The sequence below is a fragment of the Bombina bombina genome, chromosome 9 (assembly GCF_027579735.1).
Source record: "Bombina bombina isolate aBomBom1 chromosome 9, aBomBom1.pri, whole genome shotgun sequence".
Lineage (NCBI taxonomy): Eukaryota > Metazoa > Chordata > Amphibia > Anura > Bombinatoridae > Bombina > Bombina bombina.
Genome location: NC_069507.1, coordinates 280,374,983 through 280,402,810, shown reverse-complemented (window position 1 = coordinate 280,402,810; position 27,828 = coordinate 280,374,983). Strand labels below are relative to the sequence as shown.

Here is a 27,828-nt window from a genome sequence, read left to right as displayed (position 1 = left end):
TTGTTTTATTTCACAGAAAGATTGCTAAGCTTCCTGATATTCACTGTTTTGTGCAGGCTTTGGTCCGTATCAAGCCTGTCGTTAAATCAATCTCTCCTCCTTGGAGTCTTAATTTGGTTTTGAAGGCTTTACAGGCTCCTCCGTTGAGCCTATGGCATCTACTTATCAAAGCGTCAACTGTGCTGCATTCACCAGCACCAATACGCTCGCCTAAGTTCGCCTAACATCGCTGCCGCGGATCTGAATACGTTCTCCATATTTAACAAAAAAGCTGTCAAAAAGCCGCGCACCAAGTACGGGGTGATGAGCAGCGTACTGTTGATAACTAACAGTCATCGATCTCGCTGCTTTTCGGCTTTTTCACAGCTTTATTTGTATACTGTCACTAAACACCCACACTATACTAAACTGTTTAACCCCCAAAACGCCGCTCCCGGAGCCCACCACCACTCGAATAAAGTTATTAACCCCTAAACCGCCGCTCCCGGATCCCGCTGCAATGAAATAAACTGTTTAACCCCTAAACCGCCACTCCCGGAGCCCACCGCCACCTACATTACATTTATTAACCCCTAATCTGCCGCCCCCAACGTCGCCGCCACCTACATTAAATTTATTAATCCCTAATCTGCAACCCCCAACGTCGCTGCAACTATTCTAAATTTATTAACCCCTAAACCTAAGTCTAACCCACTAACCCTAACACCCCCTAACTTAAATATTATTTAAATAAATCTAAAGAAAAATTAATATTATTAACTAAATTATTCCTATTTAAAACTAAATACTTACCTGTAAAATAAAACCTAAGCTAGCTACAATATAACTAATAATTACATTGTATCTAGCTTAGGGTTTATTTTTATTTTACAGGCAAGTTTGTATTTATTTTAACTAGGTAGAATAGTTACTAAATAGTTATTAACTATTTAATAACTACCTAGATAAAATAAAACATAATTTATGTAAGAACTTACCTGATAAATTCATTTCTTTCATATTGGCAAGAGTCCATGAGCTAGTGACGTATGGGATATACAATCCTACCAGGAGGGGCAAAGTTTCCCAAACCTCAAAATGCCTATAAATACACCAACTGAAAGAGATTATTTCAGACATAACTGGAGGGAAAGGCCATGCTCTCTCTCAGGATCAAACAAATAAATTGAGGACTAAACAAAATAATTTTCGTTCCTTTCAGAATTTCAAGGGTGGTCCCGCTTCAGCTTCCCCTGCTGCAAAGCAAGAGGGGAATTTTGCCCAATCCAAGTCAGTTTGGAGACCTAACCAGGCTTGGAACAAGGGCAAACAGGCCAAGAAGCCTGCAGCTGCCTCTAAGACAGCATGAAGGGGTAGCCCCCGATCCGGGACCGGATCTAGTAGGGGGCAGACTCTCTCTCTTCGCTCAGGCCTGGGCAAGAGATGTCCACGATTCCTGGGCTTTAGAAATTGTGTCCCAGGGATATCTTCTGGACTTCAAAGACTCTTTCCCAAGGGGGAGGTTTCACACTTCTCAATTGTCTGCAAACCAGACAAAGAGAGAGGCGTTCTTACGCTGTGTAGAAGACCTACATACCATGGGAGTGATCCGCCCAGTTCCAAAAGCAGAACAAGGGCTAGAGTTTTACTCAAACCTGTTTGTGGTTCCCAAAAAAGAGGGAACTTTCAGACCAATCTTGGATCTCAAAATTCTAAACAAGTTCCTCAGAGTACCATCATTCAAGATGGAGACTATTCGGACTATTCTACCTCTGATCCAGGAGGGTCAATATATGACTACCGTGGACTTAAAGGATGCGTATCTACACATCCCTATTCATGTACAGGGCTTATGGTCTCGGGAAGAAACTCTCCTCCCGATAAACATTCTAGAACTGAGAGCGATATTGTGCTTCAGGCGTGGCCTCAGCTAGCTGTGGCCAAATTCATCAGATTTCAGTCGGACAACATCACGACTGTAGCTTATATCAATCATCAAGGAGGAACACGGAGTTCTCTAGCGATGATGGAGGTAACCAAAATAATCCGATGGGCGGAGGATCACTCTTGCCATCTCTCAGCAATCCATATCCCAGGGGTAGAGAACTGGGAGGCAAATTTCCTAAGTCGTCAGACTTTTCATCCGAGTGAGTGGGAACTCCATCCGGAGGTATTTGCCCAGCTGACTCAGTTATGGGGCACACCAGAATTGGATCTGATGGCGTCCCATCAGAATGCCAAACTTCCTCGTTACGGGTCCAGGTCCCGGGATCCCCAGGCGGTACTGATAGATGCTCTAGCAGTACCCTGGTCCTTCAATCTGACCTATGTATTTCCACCGTTTCCTCTCCTCCCACGTCTGGTTGCCAGAATCAAGCAGGAGAGAGCTTCGGTACTTCTGATAGCACCTGCGTGACCACGCAGGACTTGGTATGCAGACCTAGTGGACATGTCATCGGTTCCACCGTGGACTCTGCCATTGAGGCAGGACCTTCTAATCCAAGGTCCATTCACGCATCCAAATCTAATTTCTCTGCGTCTGACTGCTTGGAGATTGAACGCCTGATTCTATCAAAGCGTGGTTTCTCTGAGTCGGTCATTGATACCCTGATTCAAGCTAGAAAGCCTGTCACCAGGAAGATCTATCATAAGATTTGGCGAAAAATATTTTTATTGGTGTGAATCCAAGGGTTCGTCATGGAGTAAGATTAGGATTCCTAGAATATTGTCCTTTCTCCAAGAAGGTTTGGAGAAGGGATTATCAGCTAGTTCCTTTAAAAGGACAGATTTCTGCATTGTCTATTCTTTTACACAAGCATCTGGCAGATGTTCCAGACGTTCAAGCGTTTAGTCAGGCTTTAGTCAGAATCAAGCCTGTATTCAAACCTGTTGCTCCACCATGGAGCTTAAACTTAGTTCTTAAAGTTCTTCAAGGGGTTCTGTTTGAACCTATGCATTCCATAGATATTAAGCTTCTATCTTGGAAAGTTCTGTTTTTAGTAGCTATCTCTTCAGCTCGAAGAGTTTCTGAGTTATCTGCTTTACAGTGTGACTCACCTTATCTTGTTTTCCATGCAGATAAGGTGGTTTTACGTACCAAACCTGGATTCCTTCCTAAGGTTGTTTCAAATAGGAATATCAATCAGGAAATTATTGTTCCTTCACTGTGTCCTAATCCTTCTTCAAAGAAGGAACGTCTGTTGCACAATCTTGATGTGGTTCGTGCTTTAAAATTCTACTTGCAAGCAACCAAAGATTTCCGTCAAACATTTTCATTGTTTGTTGTTTATTCCGGTAAAGGGAGAGGTCAAAAGCTACGGCTACCTCTCTTTCCTTTTGGCTGAAAAGCATCATCCGTTTGGCTTATGAGACTGCTGGACAGCAGCCTCCTGAAAGAATTACTGCTCATTCTACTAGAGCAGTGGCTTCCACATGGGCTTTTAAAAATGAGGCTTCTGTTGAGCAGATTTGTAAAGCGGCAACTTGGTCTTCGCTTCATACTTTTTCCAAATTTTCCAAATTCGATACTTTTGCTTCTTCGGAGGCTATTTTTGGGAGAAAGGTTCTACAAGCAGTGGTGCCTTCCGTTTAAGGTACCTGTCTTGTCCCTCCCTTCATCCGTGTCCTAAAGCTTTGGTATTGGTATCCCACAAGTATGGATGAATCCGTGGACTCGATACATCTTACAAGAGAAAACTGAATTTATGCTTACCTGATAAATTTCTTTCTCTTGTGATGTATCGAGTCCACGGCCCACCCTGTCTGTTTAAGACAGGTAGTATATTTTTATTTCAAAAACTTCAGTCACCTCTGCACCCTATAGTTTCTCCTTTTTCTTCCTAGCCTTCAGTCGAATGACTGGGGGGCGGAGCTAAGGGAGGAGCTATATAGACAGCTCTGCTGTGGGTGCTCTCTTTGCCACTTCCTGTTAGGAAGGAGAATATCCCACAAGTATGGATGAATCCGTGGACTCGATACATCACAAGAGAAAGAAATTTATCAGGTAAGCATAAATTCTGTTTTTCCGCTGAAAAAATTAATCCACAACCCAAAAAAATAAGTTTATTCTCATAAATGAAAGAAAAAAACTTAAATCAAAACCAGAAGAATCCTTGTTTAATGTGTTTAGAAGAACTGAAACAGCTGCCTGAAGAACATTTCTACTAAAAACTGCTTCTGAAGAAGCAAATACATCAAAACGGTAGAATTTAGTAAATGTATGCAAAGAGGACCAAGTTGCCGCTTTGCAAATCTGATCAACTGAAGCTTCATTCTTAAAGGCCCACGAAGTGGAGACTGATCTAGTACAATGAGCTGTAATTCTCTGAGGCGGGGCCTGACCCGACTCCAAATAAGCTTGATGAATCAAAAGTTTTAACCAAGAAGCCAAGGAAATAGCAGAAGCCTTCTGACCTTTCCTAGGACCAGAAAATAAAACAAATAGACTGGAAGTCTTCCTGAAATCTTTAGTAGCTTCCACATAATATTTCAAAGCTCTTACCACATCCAAAGAATGTAAGGATCTTTCCAAAGAATTCTTAGGATTAGGACACAAGGAAGGGACAACAATTTCTCTACTAATTTTGTTAGAATTCACAACCTTAGGTAAAAATTGAAAAGAAGTCCGCAAAATTGCCTTATCCTGATGAAAAATCAGAAAAGTAGACTCACAAGAAAGAGCAGATAGCTCAGAAACTCTTCTAGCAGAAGAGATAGCAAAAAGGAACAACACTTTCCAAGAAAGTAGTTTAATGTCCAAAGAATGCATAGGCTCAAATGGAGGAGCCTGTAAAGCCTTCAGAACCAAATTAAGACTCCAAGGAGGAGAAATTGATTTAATGACAGGCTTAATACGAACTAAAGCCTGTACAAAACAGTGAATATCAGGAAGTATAGCAATCTTTCTCTGAAATAAAACAGAGCAGAGATTTGTCCCTTCAAGGAACTTGCAGACAAACCCTTATCCAAACCATCCTGAAGAAATTGTAAAATTCTAGGAATTCTAAAAGAATGCCAAGAGAATTTATGAGAACACCATGAAATGTAAGTCTTCCAAACTCTATAATAAATCTTTCTAGAGACAGATTTACGAGCTTGTAACATAGTATTAATCACTGAGTCAGAGAAACCTCTATGACTTAGTACTAAGAGTTCAATTTCCATACCTTCAAATTTAATGATTTGAGATCCTGATGGAAAAATGGACCTTGAGACAGTAGGCCCGGCCTTAACGGAAGTGGCCAAGGTTGGCAACTGGACTTCCGAACCAGATCCGCATACCAAAACCTGTGTGGCCATGCTGGAGCCACCAGCAACACAAACAATTGTTCCATGATGATTTTGGAGATCACTCTTGGAAGAAGAACTAGAGGCGGGAAAATGTAAGCAGGATGATAACACCAAGGAAGTGTCAGCGCATCCACTACTTCCACCTGAACATCCCTGGACCTGGACAGGTATCTGGGAAGTTTTTTGTTTAGATGAGAGGCCATGAGATCTATCTCTGGAGGACCCCACATATGAACAATCTGAGAAAACACATCTGGATGGAGAGACCACTGACTGACTAAAGTCTGACGGCTGAGATAATCCGCCTCCCAATTGTCTACACCTGGGATATGCACCGCAGAGCTTAGACAGGAGCTGGATTCCACCCAAGCAAGTATCCGAGATACCTCTTTCATAGCTTTGGGTCTGTGAGTCCCACCCTGATGATTGACATATGCCACTGTTGTGATATTGTCTGTCTGAAAACAAATGATCTGTTCTCTCTTTAACAGAGGCCAAAACGGAAGAGCTCTGAGAATTGCACGGAGTTGTAAAATATTGATTGGTAATCTCGCCTCTTGAGATTTCCAAACCTCTTGTGCTGTCAGAGATCCCCAAACAGCTCCCCAACCTGAAAGACTCGCATCTGTTGTGATCACAGTCCAGGTTGGCCGAACAAAAGAAGCCCCTTGAACTAAACGATGGTGATCTATCCACCATGTCAGAGAGTGTCGAACATTGGGATTTAAGGATATTAATTGTGATATCTTTGTATAATCCCTGCACCATTGGTTCAGCATACAAAGCTGTAGAGGTCTCATGTGAAAATGAGCAAAGGAGATCGCGTCCGATGCTGCAGTCATGAGACCTAAAACTTCCATGCACATAGCCAATGAAGGGAATGACTGAGACTGAAGGTGCCGGCAGGCTGCAACCAATTTTAAACGTCTCTTGTCTGTTAGAGACAGAGTCATGGACACTGAATCTATCTGGAAGCCTAAAAAGGTGACCCTTGTCTGAGGAATCAAGAAACATTTTGGTAAATTGATCCTCCAACCATTTTTCCGAAGAAACAACACTAGTTGATTTGTGTGACATTCTGCAGAACATAAAGACTGAGATAGTACCAAGATATCGTCCAAATAAGGAAACACTGCAATACCCTGTTCTCTGATTACAGAGAGTAGGGCACCTAGAACCTTTGAAAAGATTCTTGGAGCTGTTGCTAGGCCAAATGGAAGAGCAACAAATTAGTAATGCTTGTCTAGAAAAGAGAATCTCAGGAACTGATAATGTTCTAGATGAATCAGAATATGAAGGTATGCATCCTGCAAGTCTATTGTGGACATATAATGTCCTTGCTGAACAAAAGGCAGAATAGTCCTTATAGTCACCATCTTGAAAGTTGGTACTCTTACATAACGATTCAAATTTTCAGATCCAGAACTGGTCTGAATAAATTTTCCTTCTTTGGGACAATGAATAGATTTGAATAAAACCCCAAACCTTGTTCCTGAAAAGGAACTGGCATGATTACTCCTGAAGACTCCAGGTCTGAAACACACTTCAGGAAAGCCTGAGCTTTTACTGGATTTGCTGGGATACATGAGAGAAAAAATCTTCTCACAGGAGGTCTTACTCTGAATCCTATTGATCCTATACCCTTGAGAGACAATGCTCTGAATCCATTGATTTTGGACAGAATTTATCCAAATATCCTTGAAAAACCTTAATCTGCCCCCTACCAGCTGAGCTGGAATGAGGGCTGCACCTTCATGCGGACTTAGGGACTGACTTTGGTTTCTTAAATGGCTTGGATTTATTCCAATTTGAGGAAGGCTTCCAATTGGAAACAGATTCCTTGGGGGAAGGATTGGGTTTTTGTTCCTTATTTTGACGAAAGGAACGAAAACGGTTAGAAGCCTTAGATTTACCCTTAGGTTTTTTATCCTGAGGCAGAAAAACTCCCTTTCCCCCAGTAACAGTTGAAATAATAGAATCCAACTGAGAACCAAATAAATTATTACCTTGGAAAGAAAGAGATAGTAATCTAGATTTAGATGTCATATCAGCATTCCAAGATTTAAGCCACAAAGCTCTTCTAGCTAAAATAGCTAAAGACATGGATCTAACATCAATTTTGATAATATAAAAAATGGCATCACAAATAAAATGATTAGCATATTGCAGTAAGCAAATAATGCTAGATATGTCAGAATCCAATTCTTGTTGCGCTAAATTCTCCAACCAGAAAGTTGATGCAGCCTCAACATCAGCCAAAGAAATTGCAGGCCTGAGAAGATGACCTGAATATAAACAGGCTTTCCTTAGATAAGATTCAAGCTTCCTATCTAAAGGATCCTTAAAGGAAGTACTATCTTCCATAGGAATAGTGGTATGTTTAGCAAGAGTAGAAATAGCCCCATCAACTTTGGGGATTTTTTCCCAAAACTCTATAGAATTTGCTGGTAAAGGATACAATTTTTTTAAACCTTGAAGAAGGAATAAAAGAAGTACCTGGCTTATTCCATTCCTTAGAAATCATATCAGAAATAGCCTCAGGAATAGGAAAACCCCTGGAGAAACCACAGGAGGTTTAAAAACAGCATTTAAATGTTTATTCGACTTAACGTCAAGACTAAGAGGACTGGTTACCTCAATATCCAAAGTAATTAACACTTCTTTTAATAAAGAACGCACATACTCTATTTTAAATAAATAAGTAGATTTGTCAGTGTCAATGTCTGAGGAAGGATATTCTGTATCAGATAGATCCTCATCAGAGGAGGATAAATTATTATGTTGTTGGTCATTTGAAATTTCATCAACTGAATGAGAAGTTTTAAAAGACCTTTTACATTTATTAGAAGGTGGAAATGCAGACAAAGGGGGGTAGTTATCAAGCCGTCAACCTCAAATACGCTGGAATTCCGCAGCGTATTTGTGGCGAGGCTGATTCGCCTTAGTTATCAAAGGCTCGAGACCGGCAAAAGTAGAATTTTGTGACGTAAGCTTCGATCCGCCGGACTCCGTCCGACACAGATCGATTCTTACGTCACTCCAGATGTTCCGCACACAAGTGCGGCACATTCTCACTACTTTTGCTAGCTATCAAAAAACTAGCAGGTACGCTCGGCACTTTTACGGCCCAGCGTACCTGGTTTTCAATCCGCCACCCCTGGAGGCGGCGGATCCCATAGGAATCAATGGGAGTCTGACCATAGCGAAAGTACAAGTTCGCTGCTGACAGACATCCCATTGATTTCTATGGGAGCTGTCTACACCTAACACCCTAACATGTACCCCGAGTCTAAACACCACTAATCTGACCCCCCCTACACCGCCGCAACTAAATAAAGTTATTACCCCCTAAACCGCCGCTCCCGGAGCCCACCGCAAGCTACTCTATACATATTAACCCCTAAACCGCCGCTCCCGGAGCCCACCGCAACTATAATAAATGTATTAACCCCTAAACCGCCGCTCCCTGAACCCGCCGCAACCTATATTAAATGTATTAACCCCTAATCTGCCCCCCCTACACCGTCGCCACCTATAATAAATTTATTAACCCCTATCCTGCCCCCCACTACGCCGCCGCCACTGTAATAAAATTATTAACCCCTAAACCTAAGTCTAACCCTAACCCTAACGCCCCCTAACTTAAATATTAATTAAATACATCTAAATAAATTAACTCTTATTAACTAAATGAATCCTATTTAAAACTAAATACTTACCTTTAAAATAAACCCTAATATAGCTACAATATAAATAATAATTATATTCTAGCTATCTTAGGATTTATTTTTATTTTACAGGTACCTTTCAATTTATTTTAACCATGTACAATAGCTATTAAATAGTTATTAACTATTTAATAGCTTACCTAGCTAAAATAAAGAGAAATGTACCTGTGAAATAAATCCTAACCTAAGTTACAATTACACCTAACACTACACTATACTTTAATAAATTATTCCTATTTAAAAATAAATACTTAACTGTAAAATAAACCCTAAGATAGCTACAATGTAATTAATAATTATATTATAGCTATCTTAGGATTTATATTTAGTTTACAGGTAACTTTGTATTTATTTTAGCTAGTTAGAATAGTTATTAAATAGTTATTAACTATTTAATAACTACCTAGCTAAAAGAAATACAAAATTACCTGTAAAATAAATCCTAACTTAAGTTACAATTAAACCTAATACTACACTATCATTAAATTAATTAAATAAACTACCTACAAATAACTACAATGAAATACAATTACATAAACTAACTAAAGTACAAAAAATATAAAAAGCTAAGTTACAAAAAATAAAAAATTAAGTTACAAACATGTTCAAAATATTACAACAATTTTAAGCTACTTACACCTAATCTAAGCCCCCTAATAAAATAACAAACCCCCCCAAAATAAAAAAAATCCCTACCCTATTCTAAATTACATAAATTTCAAAGCTCTTTTACCTTACCAGCCCTTAAAAGGGCCATTTGTGGGGGCATGCCCCAAAAAGTTCAGCTCTTTTGCCTGTAAAAGAAAAATACAACCCCCCCCAACATTAAAACCCACCACCCACATACCCCTAATCTAACCCAAACCCCCTTACAAAAACCTAACACTAATCCCCTGAAGATCATCCTACCTTGAGTCGTCTTCACTCAGCCGAGCCACCGATGGAACTGAAGAGGACATCCGGAGCGGAAGAAGTTAATCCTCCAAGCGGCGCTGAAGAAATCTTCCATCCGATGAAGTCATCATCCAGGCGGCGCTGAAGAAGTCTTCGATCCGGCCGATGTCATCTTCAAAGAGGCGCTGAAGAGGTCTTCTATCCGGGCGAAGTCATCTTCCAAGCCGGGTCTTGAATCTTCCTTCCGCCGACGCGGAACCACCTTCTTCACCGACGGACTACGACGAATGACGGCTCCTTTAAGGGACGTCATCCAAGATGGCGTCCCCTCAATTCCGATTGGCTGATAGGATTCTATCAGCCAATCGGAATTAAGGTAGGAAAAATCTGATCGGCTGAGTGAAGACGACTCAAGGTAGGATGATCTTCAGGGGATTAGTGTTAGGTTTTTGTAAGGGGGGTTTGGGTTAGATTAGGGGTATGTGGGTGGTGGGTTTTAATGTTGGGGGGGGGGTTGTATTTTTCTTTCACAGGCAAAAGAGCTGAACTTTTTGGGGCATGACCCCACAAATGGCCCTTTTAAGGGCTGGTAAGGTAAAAGAGCTTTGAAATTTATGTAATTTAGAATAGGGTAGGGATTTTTTTTTATTTTGGGGGGTTTGTTATTTTATTAGGGGGCTTAGATTAGGTGTAAGTAGCTTAAAATTGTTGTAATATTTTGAACATGTTTGTAACTTAATTTTTTATTTTTTGTAACTTAGCTTTTTTTATTTTTTGTACTTTAGTTAGTTTATGTAATTGTATTTCATTGTAGTTATTTGTAGGTAGTTTATTTAGTTAATTTAATGATAGTGTAGTATTAGGTTTAATTGTAACTTAGGTTAGGATTTATTTTACAGGTAATTTTGTATTTCTTTTAGCTAGGTAGTTATTAAATAGTTAATAACTATTTAATAACTATTCTAACTAGCTAAAATAAATACAAAGTTACCTGTAAAATAAATATAAATCCTAAGATAGCTATAATATAATTATTAATTATATTGTAGCTATCTTAGGGTTTATTTTACAGGTAAGTATTTAGTTTTAAATAGGAATAATTTATTAAAGTATAGTGTAGTGTTAGGTGTAATTGTAACTTAGGTTAGTTTTTATTTTACAGGTTAATTTCAGTTTATTTTAGCTAGGTAAGCTATTAAATAGTTAATAACTATTTAATAGTTATTGTACATGGTTAAAATAAATTGAAAGGTACCTGTAAAATAAATATAAATCCTAAGATAGCTAGAATATAATTATTATTTATATTGTAGCTATATTAGGGTTTATTTTATAAGTAAGTATTTAGTTTTAAATAGGATTCATTTAGTTAATAAGAGTTAATTTATTTAGATGTATTTAATTAATATTTAAGTTAGGGGGGCGTTAGGGTTAGGGTTAGACTTAGGTTTAGGGGTTAATCATTTTATTACAGTGGCGGCGGCGTAGTGGGGGGCAGGATAGGGGTTAATAAATTTATTATAGGTTGCGGCGGGTTCATGGAGCGGCGGTTTAGGGGTTAAACTATTTATTTAGTTGCGGAGAGGTGCGGGATCAGCAGGATAGGGGTTAATAATTTTATAATAGAGGGCGACGGTATAGGGGGGGCAGGATAGGGGTTACTAGGTATAATGTAGGTGGCAGCGGTGTCCGGGAGCGGCGGTTTAGGGGTTAATACATTTATAAGACTTGCGGCGGGGTCTAGGAGCGGCGGTTTAGGGGTTAATACATTTATAAGACTTGCGGCAGGGTCTAGGAGCGGCGGTTTAGGGGTTAATACATTTATAAGACTTGCGGCGGGGTCTAGGAGCGGCGGTTTAGGGGTTAGTAACTTTATTGAGTTGCGGGGGGCTCCGGGGGCGCCGGTATAGGGGGTAGAACAGTGTAGTTTAGTGTGAGTGCTTAGTGACAGGCTAGCAATAAAGCTGGGAAAAAGCCGAAGGGCAGCGAGATCGGATGAGTGATAACTGTCACAGTCCGCTGCTCATCGCCCCGCGGCTTTTTGACAGCTTTATTTGATAACTTAGGCGAACGTATTCAAGGTCCGCGGCGGCGAAGGTAGGCGAGCTTAGGCGGACGTATTGGGCCGGCGAAGCCAGAAAAGTAGACGGCTTGATAACTACCCCCCAGAGCCTTCTGGATAGAATCAGAAACAAATTCTTTAAATTCATAGGTATATCATGTACATTAGAAGTTGAAGGAACTGCAACTGGCAATGTACTATTACTGATGGACACACTATCTGCATGTAAAAGTTTATCATGACAACTATTACAAATGACATTCAGAGAAATAATTTCCACAATCTTACAACAAATGCACTTAGCTTTGGTAGAACCGATGTCAGGCAGCCAAGTTCCAGCAGATACTTCTGAGGCAGGATTAGATTGAGACATCTTGCAAAATGTAAATGAAAAAACAACATATAAAGCAAAATTATCAATTTCCTTATATGACAGTTTCAGGAATGGGAAAAAATTCAAATAGCATAGCCCTCTGATAGAGAAAAAGGCAAGAGGCAAACATCAATGGGGTATTGAAATAATGAAAAAGTTTGGCGCCAAGTATGACGCACATCGTAACTGAATACTTTTTTGGCAATAATAACCGGAAATGACACAATCGCGTCACTAATGATGCAACCGTGTGTAAGGCTTCGGCGTCAACTATGACGCCGGAAATGACGAAGTTGCGTCATAGACCTATTTTTCGCGCCAAAAGATTCTCGCGCCAAGAATGACGCAATAAAGTCTAGCATTTGGCACACCCGCGGGCCTAATACCGCCTGCAATTTGCAAGAAAATAGTCAATTGAAAAAAAGACTAAACCCCAGGTAAGAAAAACATTTCTTAAATTTTTTTATTTTCCCCAAATATGAAACTGACAGTCTGCAGAAGGAAATACATGAACCTGACTCATGGCAAATATAAGTACAATACATATATTTAGAACTTTATATAAATGCATAAAGTACCAAACCATAGTTGAGGTGTCTTAAGTAATAAAAAACATACTTACCAAAGGACACCCATCCACATATAGCAGATAGCCAAACCAGTACTGAAACAGTTATTAGTAGAGGTAATGGTAAATTGAGAGTATATTGTCGATCTGAAAAGGGAGGTAGGAGATGAATCTCTACGACCGATAACAGAGAACCTATGAAATAGACCCCTGTTAGGGAAATCATCGTATTCAATAAGTGATACTCCCTTCATGTCCCTCTGACATTCGTTGTACTCTGAGAGGAATCGGGCTTCAACAATGCTGCGGAGCGCATATCAACGTAGAAATCTTAGCACAAACTTACTTCACCACCTCCATAGGAGGCAAAGTTTGTAAAACTGAATTGTGGGTGTGGTGAGGGGTGTATTTATAGACATTTTGAGGTTTGGGAAACTTTGCCCCTCCTGGTAGGATTGTATATCCCATACGTCACTAGCTCATGGACTCTTGCCAATTACATGAAAGAAATACAAATTGACCTGTAAAATAAAACCTAACCTAAGTTACAATTACAGCTAACACTACACTACAATTAAATTATTTCCCTAAATTAAATACAATAAAATTAAATTATCTAAAGTGCAAACCCCCCCACTAAATTACAGAAAATAATAAACAAATTACAAGATTTTTAAACTAATTGCACCTAATCTAATAGCCCTATCAAAATAAAAAAAAGCCCCCCCCAAAAAAAATAAAAAAACCCGTAGCCTAAACTACCAATAGCCCTTAAAAGGGCCTTTTGCGGGGCATTGCCCCAAAGTAATCAGCTCTTTTACCTGGAAAAAAAATACAAACAAACCCCCCAACAGTAAAACCCACCACCCACACAACCAACCCCCCAAAAAAAATCCTAACTAAAAAAACCTAAGCTCCCCATTGCCCTGAAAAGGGCATTTGGATGGGCATTGCCCTTAAATGGGCAGTTAGCTCTTTTGCGGCCCAAAGCCCTAACCTAAAAATAAAACCCACCCAATACACCCTTAAAAAAAACAGCCAATAGAATGCAAGCTCAATCCTATTGGCTGTTCCAATCAGCCAATAGGATTGAAGTTCAATCCTATTGGCTGATTGCATCAGCCAATAGGATTTTTTCGACCTTAATTCCGATTGGCTGATAGAATTCTATCAGCCAATGGGAATCTAAGGGACGCCATCTTGGATGACGTCACTTAAAGGAACCTTCATTCGTCGGGTAGTCGTCGGCCGAAGAGGATGCTCCGCGTCGGATTTCTTTAAGATGGAGCCGCTCCGCGCCGGATGGATGAAGATAGAAGATGCCGTCTGGATGAAGACTTCTGCCGTCTGGAGGACCACTTCTGCCCGGCTTGGATGAAGACTTCTGCCCGTCTGGAGGACCACTTCTGCCCGGCTTGTATGAAGACGTCTCCCGGTAAGTCGATCTTCATGGGGTTAGTGTTAGGTTTTTTTAAGGGTGTATTGGGTGGGTTTTATTTTTAGGTTAGGGCTTTGGGCCTAAAATATTATTTTTTCTTTAGATTTATTTAAATAATATTTAGGTTAGGGGGTGTTAGGGTTAGAGTTAGACTTAGGTTTAGGGGTTAATAAATTTAGAATAGTGGCAACGACGTTGGGTGTGGCAGATTAGGGGTTAATAACATAATGTAGGTGGCGGTGGGCTCCAGGAGCGGCGGTTTAGGGGTTAATACATTTGTTTCGTTGCGGCGGGGTCCGGGAGTGGCGGTTTAGGGGTTAATAAGTTTATTAGCGTGGCGATGGGCTCCGGGAGCAGCGATTTAGGGGTTAATAAGTATAATATAGGTGACGGCGGTGTCGGAGCGGCAGATTAGGGGTGTTTAGACTCGGGGTACATGTTAGGGTGTTAGGTGTAAACATAACTTTGTTCTCCCATAGGAATCAATGGGATATCGGGCAGCAGCGAACATATGCTTTCACTGCTTTCAGACTCCCATTGATTCCTGTGGCATACCAGCGTACCAGGTACGCTGGGCCAGAATAGTGGCGAGAGCGTACCTGGTAGGTATTTGTTAAATAGCATAATTTGCATTCGGAACATCTGTAGTGACGTAAGCATCAATCTGTGTCGGACTGAGACCGGCGGATCGTATGTTACGTCACAAAATTCTACTTTTTCCGGTCTGTAGGGTTTGATAAATATGGAGAATCAAGCTCTCCACAATTACGCTGCGTATTTGCGGTTGACGGCTTGATAAGTAGATGCCTATGCATTCTTTGGATATTAAACTACTTTCTTGGAAAGTGTTGTTCCTTTTGGCTATCTCTTCTGCTAGAAGAGTTTCCGAATTATCTGCTCTTTCTTGTGAGTCTCCTTTTCTGATTTTCCATCAGGATAAGGCAGTTTTGCGGACTTCATTTACATTTTTACCTAAAGTTGTGAATTCTAACAACATTAATAGGGAAATTGTTGTTTCCTCTTTGTGTCCTAATCCTAAGAAGTAAGAGCTTTGAAATATTATGTTGAAGCTACTAAAGATTTCAGGAAGACTTCTAGTCTTGTTGTTGTCTTTTCTGGTCCTTGGAAAGGTCAGAAGGCTTCTGCCATTTCCTTGGCATCTCGGTTAAAGCTTTTGATTCATCAGGCTTATTTGGAGTTGGGTCAGGCCCCACCTCAGAGGATCACAGCTCATTCTACTAGATCAGTCTCCACTTCATGGGCTTTTAAGAATGAAGCTTCAGTTCATCAGATTTGCAAAGCAGCAACTTGGTCTTCTTTGCATACATTTACTAAATTCTACCGTTTTGATGTATTTGCCTCTTCGGAAGTAGTTTTTGGTAGAAAAGTTCTTCAGGCAACTGTTTCAGTTTGATTCCTCTGCTTATGTTTTAAGTTTTTTTCTTTTCAATTATGAGAAAAACTTATTTTTTTGGATGTGGATTTAATTTTTTCAGCAGAAAATGGCTGTTTTTATTTTTATCCCTCCCTCGTGACTCTTCTGTGGAGTACCACATCTTGGGTATTACTATCCCATACGTCACTAGCTCATGGACTCTTGCCAATTACATGAAAGAAAACGTAATTTATGTAAGAACTTACCTGATAAATTAATTTCTTTCATATTGGCAAGAGTCCATGAAGCCCACCCTTTTTATGGGGGTTATGATTTTTTGTATTAATCACAATTATATTTCCAGTTACTTTTTTGATGCTTTTTACTCCTTTTTCTATCACCCCACTACTTGGCTATTAGTTAAACTGAATAGTGGGTGTGGTGAGGGGTGTATTTATAGGCATTTTGAGGTTTGGGATACTTTGCCCCTCCTGGTAGGATTGTATATCCCATACGTCACTAGCTCATGGACTCTTGCCAATATGAAAGAAATTAATGTATCAGGTAAGTTGTTTTTTCTTCAGCTGTGTATCTGGCTGGTGACCCTGGTATTAATATGCTCCCTTCTACTACAGTTGTAAGCAGTTATCTTGCATTTCAGGGAACCAGCTGCAGAGCCTGGAAGGACTGGACTGCACCAAGCTGGGCAGTCTGCACACCCTGGAGCTCCGTGGGAACCATCTGCTGAGCACAGCAGGGCTGCTTCTCCCCAACCTACGAGAGCTCTACTTGGTAAGGAGTGTGCAGAAATAAGTGTGTTTGTGAATTGTGTGTAAGGGTCTCATGATCAAAGCTTCTCCAACTTAAAGATACATTTTAGTGCAGACTTCACAGGGGCTGAACTCACTGAATGCTAAAAGGGCAGAACCTGGAAGTCCCATAGAGATGCCTCCCATAAAGCTCTCAGATAAGATGATATAACATTATCAACAACACTGAGATCTCTCACAAGATTCTAGACAGGCAGTTTTTGCTATACTTGTCTAAGGGGCGTTCGCTGCATTTTTGTATACGAAAGAGACAACCCAGTGAAATACGGCACTGCATGACATGAGAGTTTTGTTACTTTCTATTTTATACTTAAAATTGTTTTTGATGTTTTATTACATTTAAGCTTTGCAATTTCTAACTTATGTTAATGCATTGAGATTTTTTTTATACAGCAGTGATTTCACAAATTCTCATTATACTTTAAAAGTTTTCTTTTCTGTTACGTTAACAAATTAGGATCATACTTCGTATATTTCTGTGTATTATTTTACAAATTGCTTTGCACTTTGTATTTGTTTTATGAAACAAAAAGTGGGAGGGACTCCCTAGGTGGTACGAAATAGAGCAGGCCTCATTACCTCATGCTATTCTCTTTCCTGATTTAATTTGGATCCCACATCACTGTAGCTCCCTTATCCCCTCTTCCAATATAATTATCAAACAATGCCTATCCCTTTGGCATAAATTACGACACTCACATATTATAGCTCCTCATCCATCTCCAATACATAGTATTAGAGGACTGCTAAAAGGACTTCCAGACTCTAACCCCGAAAGCTGGACTAAACTCAATATCAAAACTGTTAGTTATCTGCATACAGGGCCCAACTGATTTCTGAACAATACCTGAACAATACCTGCTACATTATCACACCTTACAAAAAACACATCATATTTTAGCATGGGAAAGAGACCTTCATAAGGAGATAGACCAAAAACTCTGGACAAAAGCCATTACTGACACCAGATGTTCAGTCCACTGTATAACGCTATATGAACTATATTTCAAGCTCCTTACCAGGTGGCATTGGATCCCTAACAGACTGCATATAATTTTCCCATCTGACTCAGCATTGTGCTGGAGAAATTGTGGAGAGAAAGGAGATGATATCCACATTTGGTGGAGCTGCCCAGCCATTAAGAAATTGTGGTCAGAGGTCCTCTAACTGTGTAGACGCTTATCCCTCCCAGCTGATTAAGGCCCAGAGACTTATTTACTTCATTTAGAAATTCCCAAAATTCTCAAACCCTGTAAATATCTTTTTATATATATTCTAATGGAGACCAAGCTAGTTATAGCACGAGATTGGAAACAACAGGCGACCCCCCCCCTATCCAAAGTCATTGAGATAATCTCTTACATTAGAACAATGAAAGAGGCAGCATATATAAATAGAGGAGTGCTTGATATCCATTCAGACATCTGGTATCACTGGGATACACTTACACAAAATCCTTGAACCTCTGTGGAGTGGGAGGAGGAGAATTACCAGCTTTCCCTTCCCCCCCTCCCCCTTTTTTTTTTTCTGGATGGGAGAGGGCAGTTCCCTGTGCAGGGTACGTTGTACACTCTCTTACAAGTCTTGTGAAATTTACTAAGCATTTTAAACAAGCTAGTCTCACTGATTTGTCTCGCCTTCGTTTTGCAGGTGAAGTTTGCTAAAAATGCACAATACACTTATTTTAACTAACAGAAAAGTAATATATACTAAACTATAGGCAAAATCAAGTTAAATTGTAGTGAAAACATTTCAGTTTAATTTGTAATTGGTGCAAACCGAGCCTTTATATCAGCCCTGGGTCCTTCCTTGTTATATTCTCTCTCCCCTTTGAAATTCTGTAATTTAGAGAGCCTCATTACTTTCTATGGGAGGCATCTCTCATCTCTCTGAGACTTCCAGGTTCTGCCCTTTTTTCTTATAGAATTCAGTAAGTTCAGCCCCTGTGAAGTCTGTACTATAATTTCTCTCCAAGCAGGAGAATCTTTCATCAGGCCCCCAAAAAGTAATTAAGCTGTCAGTTCTATTTTACATAGAAAAAATACAAAGAGCAATTTAATTTGTAAAAAATCACATAAATATACAAAGAATGATCCTAATTTTTTTAAAGTTGCAAAGAAACTGCCAAAGCATAATCAGAATTTGTAAACTCACTGTTGTATACAGATTCTAAATGCATTAAATACAAAATAGAAGGTGCAAAGTTTAAATGCAATGAAACTTAATCTGAAGTGTAAAGTAATATAAAATGCAAAGTGTAAATGCAACAGAACTGTCGTGTTATACAGAACTATATTGCACTGGGCTTGTGTCTCCTTCACATCTAGAAATGCAGGGAACACCCCTTAGAGAAGTAAAGCAAAATCTGCCTGTCTACAATAGAGGGATTTTGCAGTGCTGTAGGATTGTTTTAGGTCATCTTATCGTTAGAGCTTTAGGCCCTTTGTTGTGTGTGTAAAGATTTTGTATGCGTGTTGCTGTGGGTTTGTGTGTATATTGCACTTGTATTTATTGCTGTTTTTCCATCTTTTACTTAACTAGGTTGTCTCTTACACTCTGGCCTGATGAACAAAAGTGCTAAGAGGCACCAATATAGTCAAAAGGGACCTTGCAGCATTGCAGAGAGGTGTTTTACTATACATCACAATGGGTGGCCATGCTGGCAAAATATTCCAAGCAGCATCGGCACCAACACTGGTGATGTAGAGTAAAGGATCCCTTTTAAATATATAACACCAAGCCTAATAACTATAGTTATGCACCCCAAAACCAACATAACCCACCCCCACAAACTAACCCTACACTACTTAACCCTAAATCACCATAACCCACCCCTACAAACTAGCCCTACACTACTTAACCCCTAAATCACCATAACCCACCCCCACAAACTAACCCTACACTACTTAACCCTAAATCACCATAACCCACCCCCACAAACTAACCCTACACTACTTAACCCTAAATCACCATAACCCACCCCCACAAACTAACTCTACACTACTTAACCCTAAATCACCATAACCCACCCCAACAAACTAACCCTACACTACATAACCCCTAAATAACCATAACCCACCCCCACAAACTAACCCTACACTACTTACCCCCTAAATCACCATAACCCACCCCCACAAACTAACTCTACATTACTTAACCCCTAAATCACCATAACCCACCCCCACAAACTAACCCTACACTACTTAACCCCTAAATCACCATAACCCACCCCCACAAACTAACCCTACACTACATAACCCCTAAATCACCATAACCCACCCACACAAACTAACCCTATACTACGTAACCCCTAAATCACCATAACCCACCCCACAAACTAACCCTACACTACTTAACCCCTAAATCACCATAACCCACCCCCACAAACTAACCCTACACTACTTAACCCTAAATCACCATAACCCACCCCCACAAACTATCCATACACTACTTAACCACTAAATCACAATAACCCACCCCCACAAACTAACCCTACACTACATAACCCCTAAATCACCATAACCCACCCCCACAAACTAACCCTACACTACTTAACTCTAAATCACCATAACCCACCCCAACAAACTAACCCTACACTACTGAACCCTAAATCACCATAACCCACCCCTACAAACTAACCCTACACTACATAACTCCTAAATCACCATAACCCACCCCCACAAACTAACCCTACACTACTTAACCCTTTAAATCACCATAACCCACCCCCACAAACTAACCCTACACTACTTAACCCCTAAATCACCATAACCCACCCCCACAAACTAACCCTACACTACTGAACCCTAAATCACCATAACCCACCCCCACAAACTAACCGTACACTACATAACCCCTAAATCACCATAACCCACCCCCACAAACTAACCCTACACTACTGAACCCTAAATCACCATAACCCACCCCCACAAACTAACCCTACACTACTGAACCCTAAATCACCATAACCCACCCCCACAAACTAACCCTACACTACTGAACCCTAAATCACCATAACCCACCCCCACAAACTAACCCTACACTACATAATCCTACACTACATAACCCCTAAATCACCATAACCCACCCCCACAAACTAACCCTACACTACTTAACCCCTAAATCACCATAACCCACCCCTACAAACTAACCCTACACTACTTAACCCCTAAATCACCATAACCCACCCCCACAAACTAACCCTACACTACTTAACCCCTAAATCACAATAACCCACCCCCACAAACTAACCCTACACTACTTAACCCCTAAATCACTATAACCCACCAACACAAACTAACCCTACACAACTTAACCCCTAAACCAACATAACCCACCCCGCAAACTAACCCAGCACTAAACCGCCAACAGCCCACCGCAATAAGCTTCATAACCTATTAACCCCTGAACTGCCAACAGCCCACCACAATAAACTTCTTAACCTATTAACCCCTATACTGCCAATAGTCCACCGCAATAAACTTCCTGACCTATTAACCCCTATACCGCCAATATCCCACCCCAATAAACTTCCTAACCTTTTAACCCTATATCGCCAACAGCCCACGCAATAAACTTCCTAACCTATTAACCCCTATATCGCCAATATTCCACCACAATAAACTTCCTAACCTATTAACCCCTATACTGCCAATAGCCCACTGCAATAAACTTCCTAAACTATTAACCTCTATAGTGCCAACAGCTCACGCAATAAACTTCCTAAACTATTAACCCCTATAGTGCCAACAGCTCACACAATAAACTTCCTAAACTATTAACCCCTATACTGCCAATATCCCACCCCAATAAACTTCCTTACCTATTAACCCCTAAACCACCACAAACCCACCGCAATAAACTTCCTAACCTATTAACCCCTATACTGCCATTAGCCCACCACAATAAACTTCCTAAACTATTAACCCCTATACCACCAATAGCCCATCACAATAAACTTCCTTACCTATTAACCCCTATATCACCAATAGCCCACCACAATAAACTTCCTTACCTATTAACCCCTATACCACCAATAGCCCATTGCAATAAACTTCCTGACCTATTAACCCCTATACTGCCAATAGCCCACCGCAATACACTTCCTAACCTATTAATCCCACCACATTATACCCCTACACTACTATACCTCTAAACCGCTAATATCCCAAAACAAGAAACCTTCTACCATATTAACCCCTAAACTTTGACAGTTGCCCAATGCATTATCCCCCTACTTAACCTTTACACCGCCACAAACCCCCAACGCAATAAACCCCATAACCTATTAACCCCTACACCGCCACAACCACCAAATGCAAAATACCCCTACACTTAACTACCTAACCCACCACCTCTAACCTAACACCCCAAAGTTAAAGAAAATAAAAAAACACAGTTATGCCTATTCTAAAACTAAAGCCCACTTTAAAAAAAACAACAACCTAAAGTGACACTAAAAGTTACTATAGCAATATCCTTAGAAAGGCTTTTTATAGGGCATTGTCCTAAAGTGATTTAGCTCATTTGCTCCAAAAATACAACCCAATTCTACAATAAAAGTAACCCCCACCATATCTAAAAAACAAACAAAACTAAATTTATGCTTACCTGATATATTATTTTTTTCCCTGGCATGGAGAGTCCATGATTCCATTTATTACTGTTGGGAAATTCACCACCTGGCCACCAGGTGGAGGCAAAGACACCCCAGCCAGAGCTTAAGTAGCGTCCCACTTCTCATACTCCCCTAGTCATTCAGCCGAGGGAATAAAGAAAAGGTAGGAGAACACTAGGGGTATATAAGTGCCTGAAGGCTATCAAAATAATGCTGCCTTAAAAATAAATCAGGGCGGGGCGTGGACTCTCTATGCCAGGAAAGAAAATGATGTATCAGGTAAGAATACATTTTGTTTTCTTTCCAATTGCATGGAAAATCCATGATTCCATTAATTACTGTTGGGAAACCAATACCCAAGCCAGAGAGGACACAGAATGGACAGGGAGGAAAACTAAAGGCAGGTGGACCTAAACTGAAGGCACCACCGCTTGAAGCACTTTACTCCCAAAGGAAGCCTCAGCTGAGGCAAAAATATCAAACTTGTAAAATTTAGAAAAAGTATGCAAAGAGGACCAAGTAGCCACCCTACAGAGTTGTTCCATGGATGCTTCGTTCTTAAAAGCCCAGGAAGAAGAGACAGCGCGGGTAGAGTGAGCCATTATTTTCTCAGGAGGCTGCTGCCCAGCTTTCTCATAAGCCAAACGAATGATACTCCTCAGCCAAAGGAAAGAGTAGTTGCAGTGGCTTTTTGGCCCTTGCGCCTACCAGCATACACTACAAACAAGGAAGAAGATTGTCTAAAATCCTTGGTAGCCTGGAGATAGAACTTTAAGACATGCACCACATCTAGGTTGTGTATCAGACGCTCCTTCTGAGAAGAAGGATTAGGACAAAAGGAAGGAACTAAGATCTCCACATTGATATTGCGGTCCTTGGCCACCTTGGGAAGAAATCCCAATTTGGTACGAAGAACAGCCTTATTCGCATGGAAAATAATAAAGGGGATCACACTGTAAGGCAGATCATTCTGATACTCTACGAGCAGAGGAAATAGCCAACAAGAACAAAACTTTCCAAGATAAAGGTTTAATATCAAAAGAATGTATAGGCTCAAACTGAGCCTTTTGAACAACACGCAGAACCATATTAAGGCTTCAAGGAGGAGCAATAGATTCAAACACAGGCCTGATTCTGACCAGGGCATGAACAAAGCACTGAACATCTGGAAGATAAGCTAACTTCTTGTGTAGCAAAACCGAAAAGGCAGAGATCTGTCCCTTTTAGAGAACTAGCTGACAAACCTTTCTCCAAGCACTCTTGGAATTACAACAGAATTCGAGGAACTCTCAACTTGTGCCAAGGGGAAGCCTTGAGACTCGCACCAGGAGAGATAGGTGCGCCAGACCTTATGATATATCCGACGTGTCACAGGCTTACGAGCCTGGATCAGAGTGTCAATGACCCTATCTGAAAAACTTCTTTTAGACAGGACTAAGTATTCAATCTCCACGCAGTCAGCCTCAGACTTGTTCCTCACTGATGGTTGATATAAGCTACAGATTTTTATGTTGTTCCGATTGAAATTGGATAAATTGGACAGAATGCAGTTGAGGCTACGCTACCAGAGCATTAAAGATTGCTTTCAACTCCAAAATGTTTATGGGAAGAATGGATTCCTCCGGCAACCAGGATCCCTGAGCTCTTAAGGGACCCCAAACTGCTCCCCAGCCTGAGAAGCTGGCATCCATAGTCACAATTTCCCAAGATAGTCTCACAAAGCACATGCCTTGGACCAGATGATCTTGACAGAGCCACCAAGAGAGAGATTCTCTCGTGTAGCTGTCTAGGACGATCCGCTGAGATAGATCCGAATGATCTCCGTTCCATTGTCTGAGCATAAATAGTTGAAGAGGTCTCAGATGGAAGCAAGCATGTATAGGCTCAAACTGAGCCTTTTGAACAACACGCAGAACCAGATTAAGGCTTCAAGGAGGAGCAATAGATTCAAACACAGGCCTGATTCTGACCAGGGTATGAACAAAGCACTGAACATCTGGAAGATAAGCTAACTTCTTGTGTAGCAAAACCGAAAAGGCAGAGATCTGTCCCTTTTAGAGAACTAGCTGACAAACCTTTCTCCAAGCACTCTTGGAATTACAACAGAATTCAAGGAACTCTCAACTTGTGCCAAGGGGAAGCCTTGAGACTCGCACCAGGAGAGATAGGTGCGCCAGACCTTATGATATATCCAACGTGTCACAGGCTTACGAGCCTGGATCAGAGTGTCAATGACCCTATCTGAAAAACCTCTTTTAGACAGGACTAAGTATTCAATCTCCACGCAGTCAGCCTCAGACTTGTTCCTCACTGATCGTTGATATAAGCTACAGATTTTTATGTTGTTCCGATTGAAATCGGATAAATTGGACAGAATGCAGTTGAGGCTACGCTACCAGAGCATTAAAGATTGCTTTCAACTCCAAAATGTTTATGGGAAGAATGGATTCCTCCAGCAACCAGGATCCCTGAGCTCTTAAGGGACCCCAAACTGCTCCCCAGCCTGAGAAGCTGGCATCCATAGTCACAATTTCCCAAGATAGTCTCACAAAGCACATGCCTTGGACCAGATGATCCTGACAGAGCCACCAAGAGAGAGATTCTCTCGTGTAGCTGTCTAGGACGATCCGCTGAGATAGATCCGAATGATCTCCGTTCCATTGTCTGAGCATAAATAGTTGAAGAGGTCTCAGATGGAAGCAAGCAAAAGGAATAATGTCCATGGTGGCTACCATGAGATGAATTACCTCCATGCAATGCGCCATGGAAGGACGTGCAGAGGATTGAAGGGAGAGACTGGCAGAGAGAAGTTTGGACCATCTTGTCCCCAAAAAACAAACTCTGGTATTGGTAACTAGGGAACTCTTGGCCAGATTTATCTTCCACCCGTGAGTGCGAAGAAGAGACAACAGAGAGTCCCTATGAGATCTTGCCAAATGAAAAGATGGAGCCTGAATCAAGATATCGTCCAGGTATGGAGCCACAGTGATTCCCTGTGTCCTGGCTACCTCTAAAAGAACCCACATCACCTTCGTAAAGATTCTGGGAGCTGTAGCCAGACCAAAAGGAAGGGCTACGAATGGGAAGTGTTTGTCTAGAAGGCAAACCGCAGAAATTTAAAGTGCTTTTTGTGAATAGGAATGTATGCGTCCTTCAGGTCTATAATGTTCATGAACTGACTCTCCTGGACCGGAGGAAGAATGGATCTGATAGTCTCCATTTTGGAGGTCTGAACCATTAAAAATTTGTTCAGACATTTTAGATCCAGAATAGGACAGAAAGTTCCTTCTTTCTTTGGAACAACAAAAAGGTTTTAATAAAACCCTAAGCCTTGTTCCGCAGGAGGGACTGGAACGATCACTCCCAGGGAAGAGAGATCCTTTGCACAACTTAAGAATGCCTCTCTTTTCACCGGGTTTGAAGAGAGTCTTGATAGAAGGAATCTGACTCTCGGAGGGCAAGATTTGAACCCTATCCTGTATCCTTGTGAGACAAACAATGACTGTGGGAGTATGGGAAGTGGGAGGATACTAAAGCCCTGGCCGAGGTGTCTTTGTTTCCTCTTGGTGGCCAGGTGGTGAATTACCCAACAGTAATGAATGGAATTGTACACTCCCAATGCCATTGGAAAGAAACATTATCTTAAAATTGCCCTGATAAGGCATTGCCCTAATGCATTCATAGCTCTATTACCTTAACATTTTTTTCCCTTTTATTTAAAAACTACCCTAAAAAAATCCCTATCCAAAAAGGGATTTAGCGCTTTTGCTTTTAATTAAAAAAAACTAAAAAACCCTATTCTAAAAAAAAACATCCTACAAAAAATTCTAAGCTAAAAACAAATCCTATTCTAAAAAAGACTGCCCATAGAAGGGTATTTTGTATGATGTTGCCCTAAAGAGCTCTTTTAGAATTTAATAAAAACTCTTCAGAAAAAAACTAAAAGGGAATAAAAACTAAGCTTAAAAATAAAAAAGCCCACCCCAAAAAAATCTTAACGCTAAACCCCAATGTTTATACTCACCAACTTGACTCCGGGTCATACATGATCGCCAACTGCGGTGCTCCTCTTCATGGCGAGGCCCATCTTCATCCTGGTGGGGGCACATCTTCATGGAGGCAGCAGTCTTCTTCTGTCCTCACCCAGGGGGTGGTGGTCCATCTTCATCCATCTTCTGCCATCACTCTTCATCCATCTTCCACCCAATGCGTCTTCTTATCTTCTTTTCTTGTCATCTTCGGATCTTCCGTCCCCAACCTCCTCTTCATGCGGTCACCCGCCACATACTGAAGGTTAAATGCGAGGTACCCACTTTATATAGAGGTACGCTTGCATACCTATTGGCTGATTTTCAAATCAGCCAAAAACGTTCATTCTATGTGCTGATTTGAATTTGTTTTTGAAAGTCAGCCAACAGGAATGCAAGGGCACCCCTATATAAGGGCTACCTAGCATTTAAAATTCAGTGTGTGTTGGGTGACGGCATGAAGAGGATGTTGGGGACGGAAGATTCGAAGATGGCAAGAGAGGAAAATAAGAAGACGCATCAGGTGGACTTCCTCAGCGGAGTGGCGGCAGAAGATGGATGAAGATGGCCACCGTGATTGAAGATAGAAGAGGACCCCTGCAACCACCAGGATGAAGATGGGCCCCACTATGAAGAGGAGCACCACAGTTGGCGATGACATATGAGCAAGAGTCAGGTTGGTGAATATAAACTTTGGGGTTTAGCATTAGGAATTTTTTGGGATGGGCTTTTTTATTTTTAAGCTTAGTTGTTTTTTTTTTACCTTTTAGTTATTTTTTTAGTATAGGGCATACAAAATGCCCTTCTAAGGGCAGTATTTTTTTTTTAATAGGGTTATTTTTAGCTTAAGATTTTTTATAGCATGTTTTTTTTTTTTAGAATAGGGTTTTTTATTTTTTTATTAAAAGCAAAAGAGCTGAAAACTTGAGGACAATGTCCTATAAAATGCTCTTATCAGGGCAACCTTTCTTTTTGGTTAGGGATTTTTTTAGGATAGGTTTAGAGCTATGATTGCTTTAGGGCAATGTCTTATCATGGCAATTTTTAGAGTAGGCTTTTTATGGGTGGGTGGGGGTTACTTTTGGAATGGGGTTGTATTTTTTGGGAGCAACTTAGGGGTATTAGCTTAGAGGTTGGGGGATCGGCTGTTAGGTAGTTTAGAAGTGTAGGGGTAGTTTGAATTTGGGGGGTTGTAGCAGTTTAGGGGTAATAGTTTTAGGGGGTGGTTAGGTGATTAGGTTAGGGCAGATTAGGGGTTAATAATGTAGAAGGCTTAAGTTGCACTGGGGTAAGGGCGCATTAGGGGTTAATAGTTTAGTGTAGCATTGCATTTATATACAATGTAAAAAGGATATGCATTGTCATGTATAATACACATTATTTTATTTTGTGGCATGTAGCTGGGCATTCCAGGGGGAGTATAGCTATAGTATGATGTAGGTGTAGGCATTCTGTGGGAGTTAGCTGTGCGTTCCAGGGGGAGTATAGCTATAGTATGACGTAGGTGTATACATTCTGTAGGAGTGAGCTGTGCGTTCCAGGGGGAGTATAGCTAGAGTATGACGTAGGTGTATACATTCTGTAGGAGTGAGCTGTGCGTTCCAGGGGAGTATAGCTATAGTATGACGTAGGTGTATACATTCTGTA

At 40.8% G+C, this 27,828-nt stretch overlaps 1 protein-coding gene across 1 annotated transcript in view; it reads left to right on the top strand.

The window, feature by feature from the left end:
• Window positions 1-27,828, top strand: part of LOC128640592 (leucine-rich repeat-containing protein 23-like) — a 129,888-nt gene that overhangs the window by 29,105 nt on the left and 72,955 nt on the right. The window contains exon 3 of the mRNA XM_053693063.1: window positions 16,368-16,498. Coding sequence (XP_053549038.1) covers window positions 16,368-16,498 — 131 coding nt within the window. The remainder of the gene's footprint in view (window positions 1-16,367; window positions 16,499-27,828) is intronic.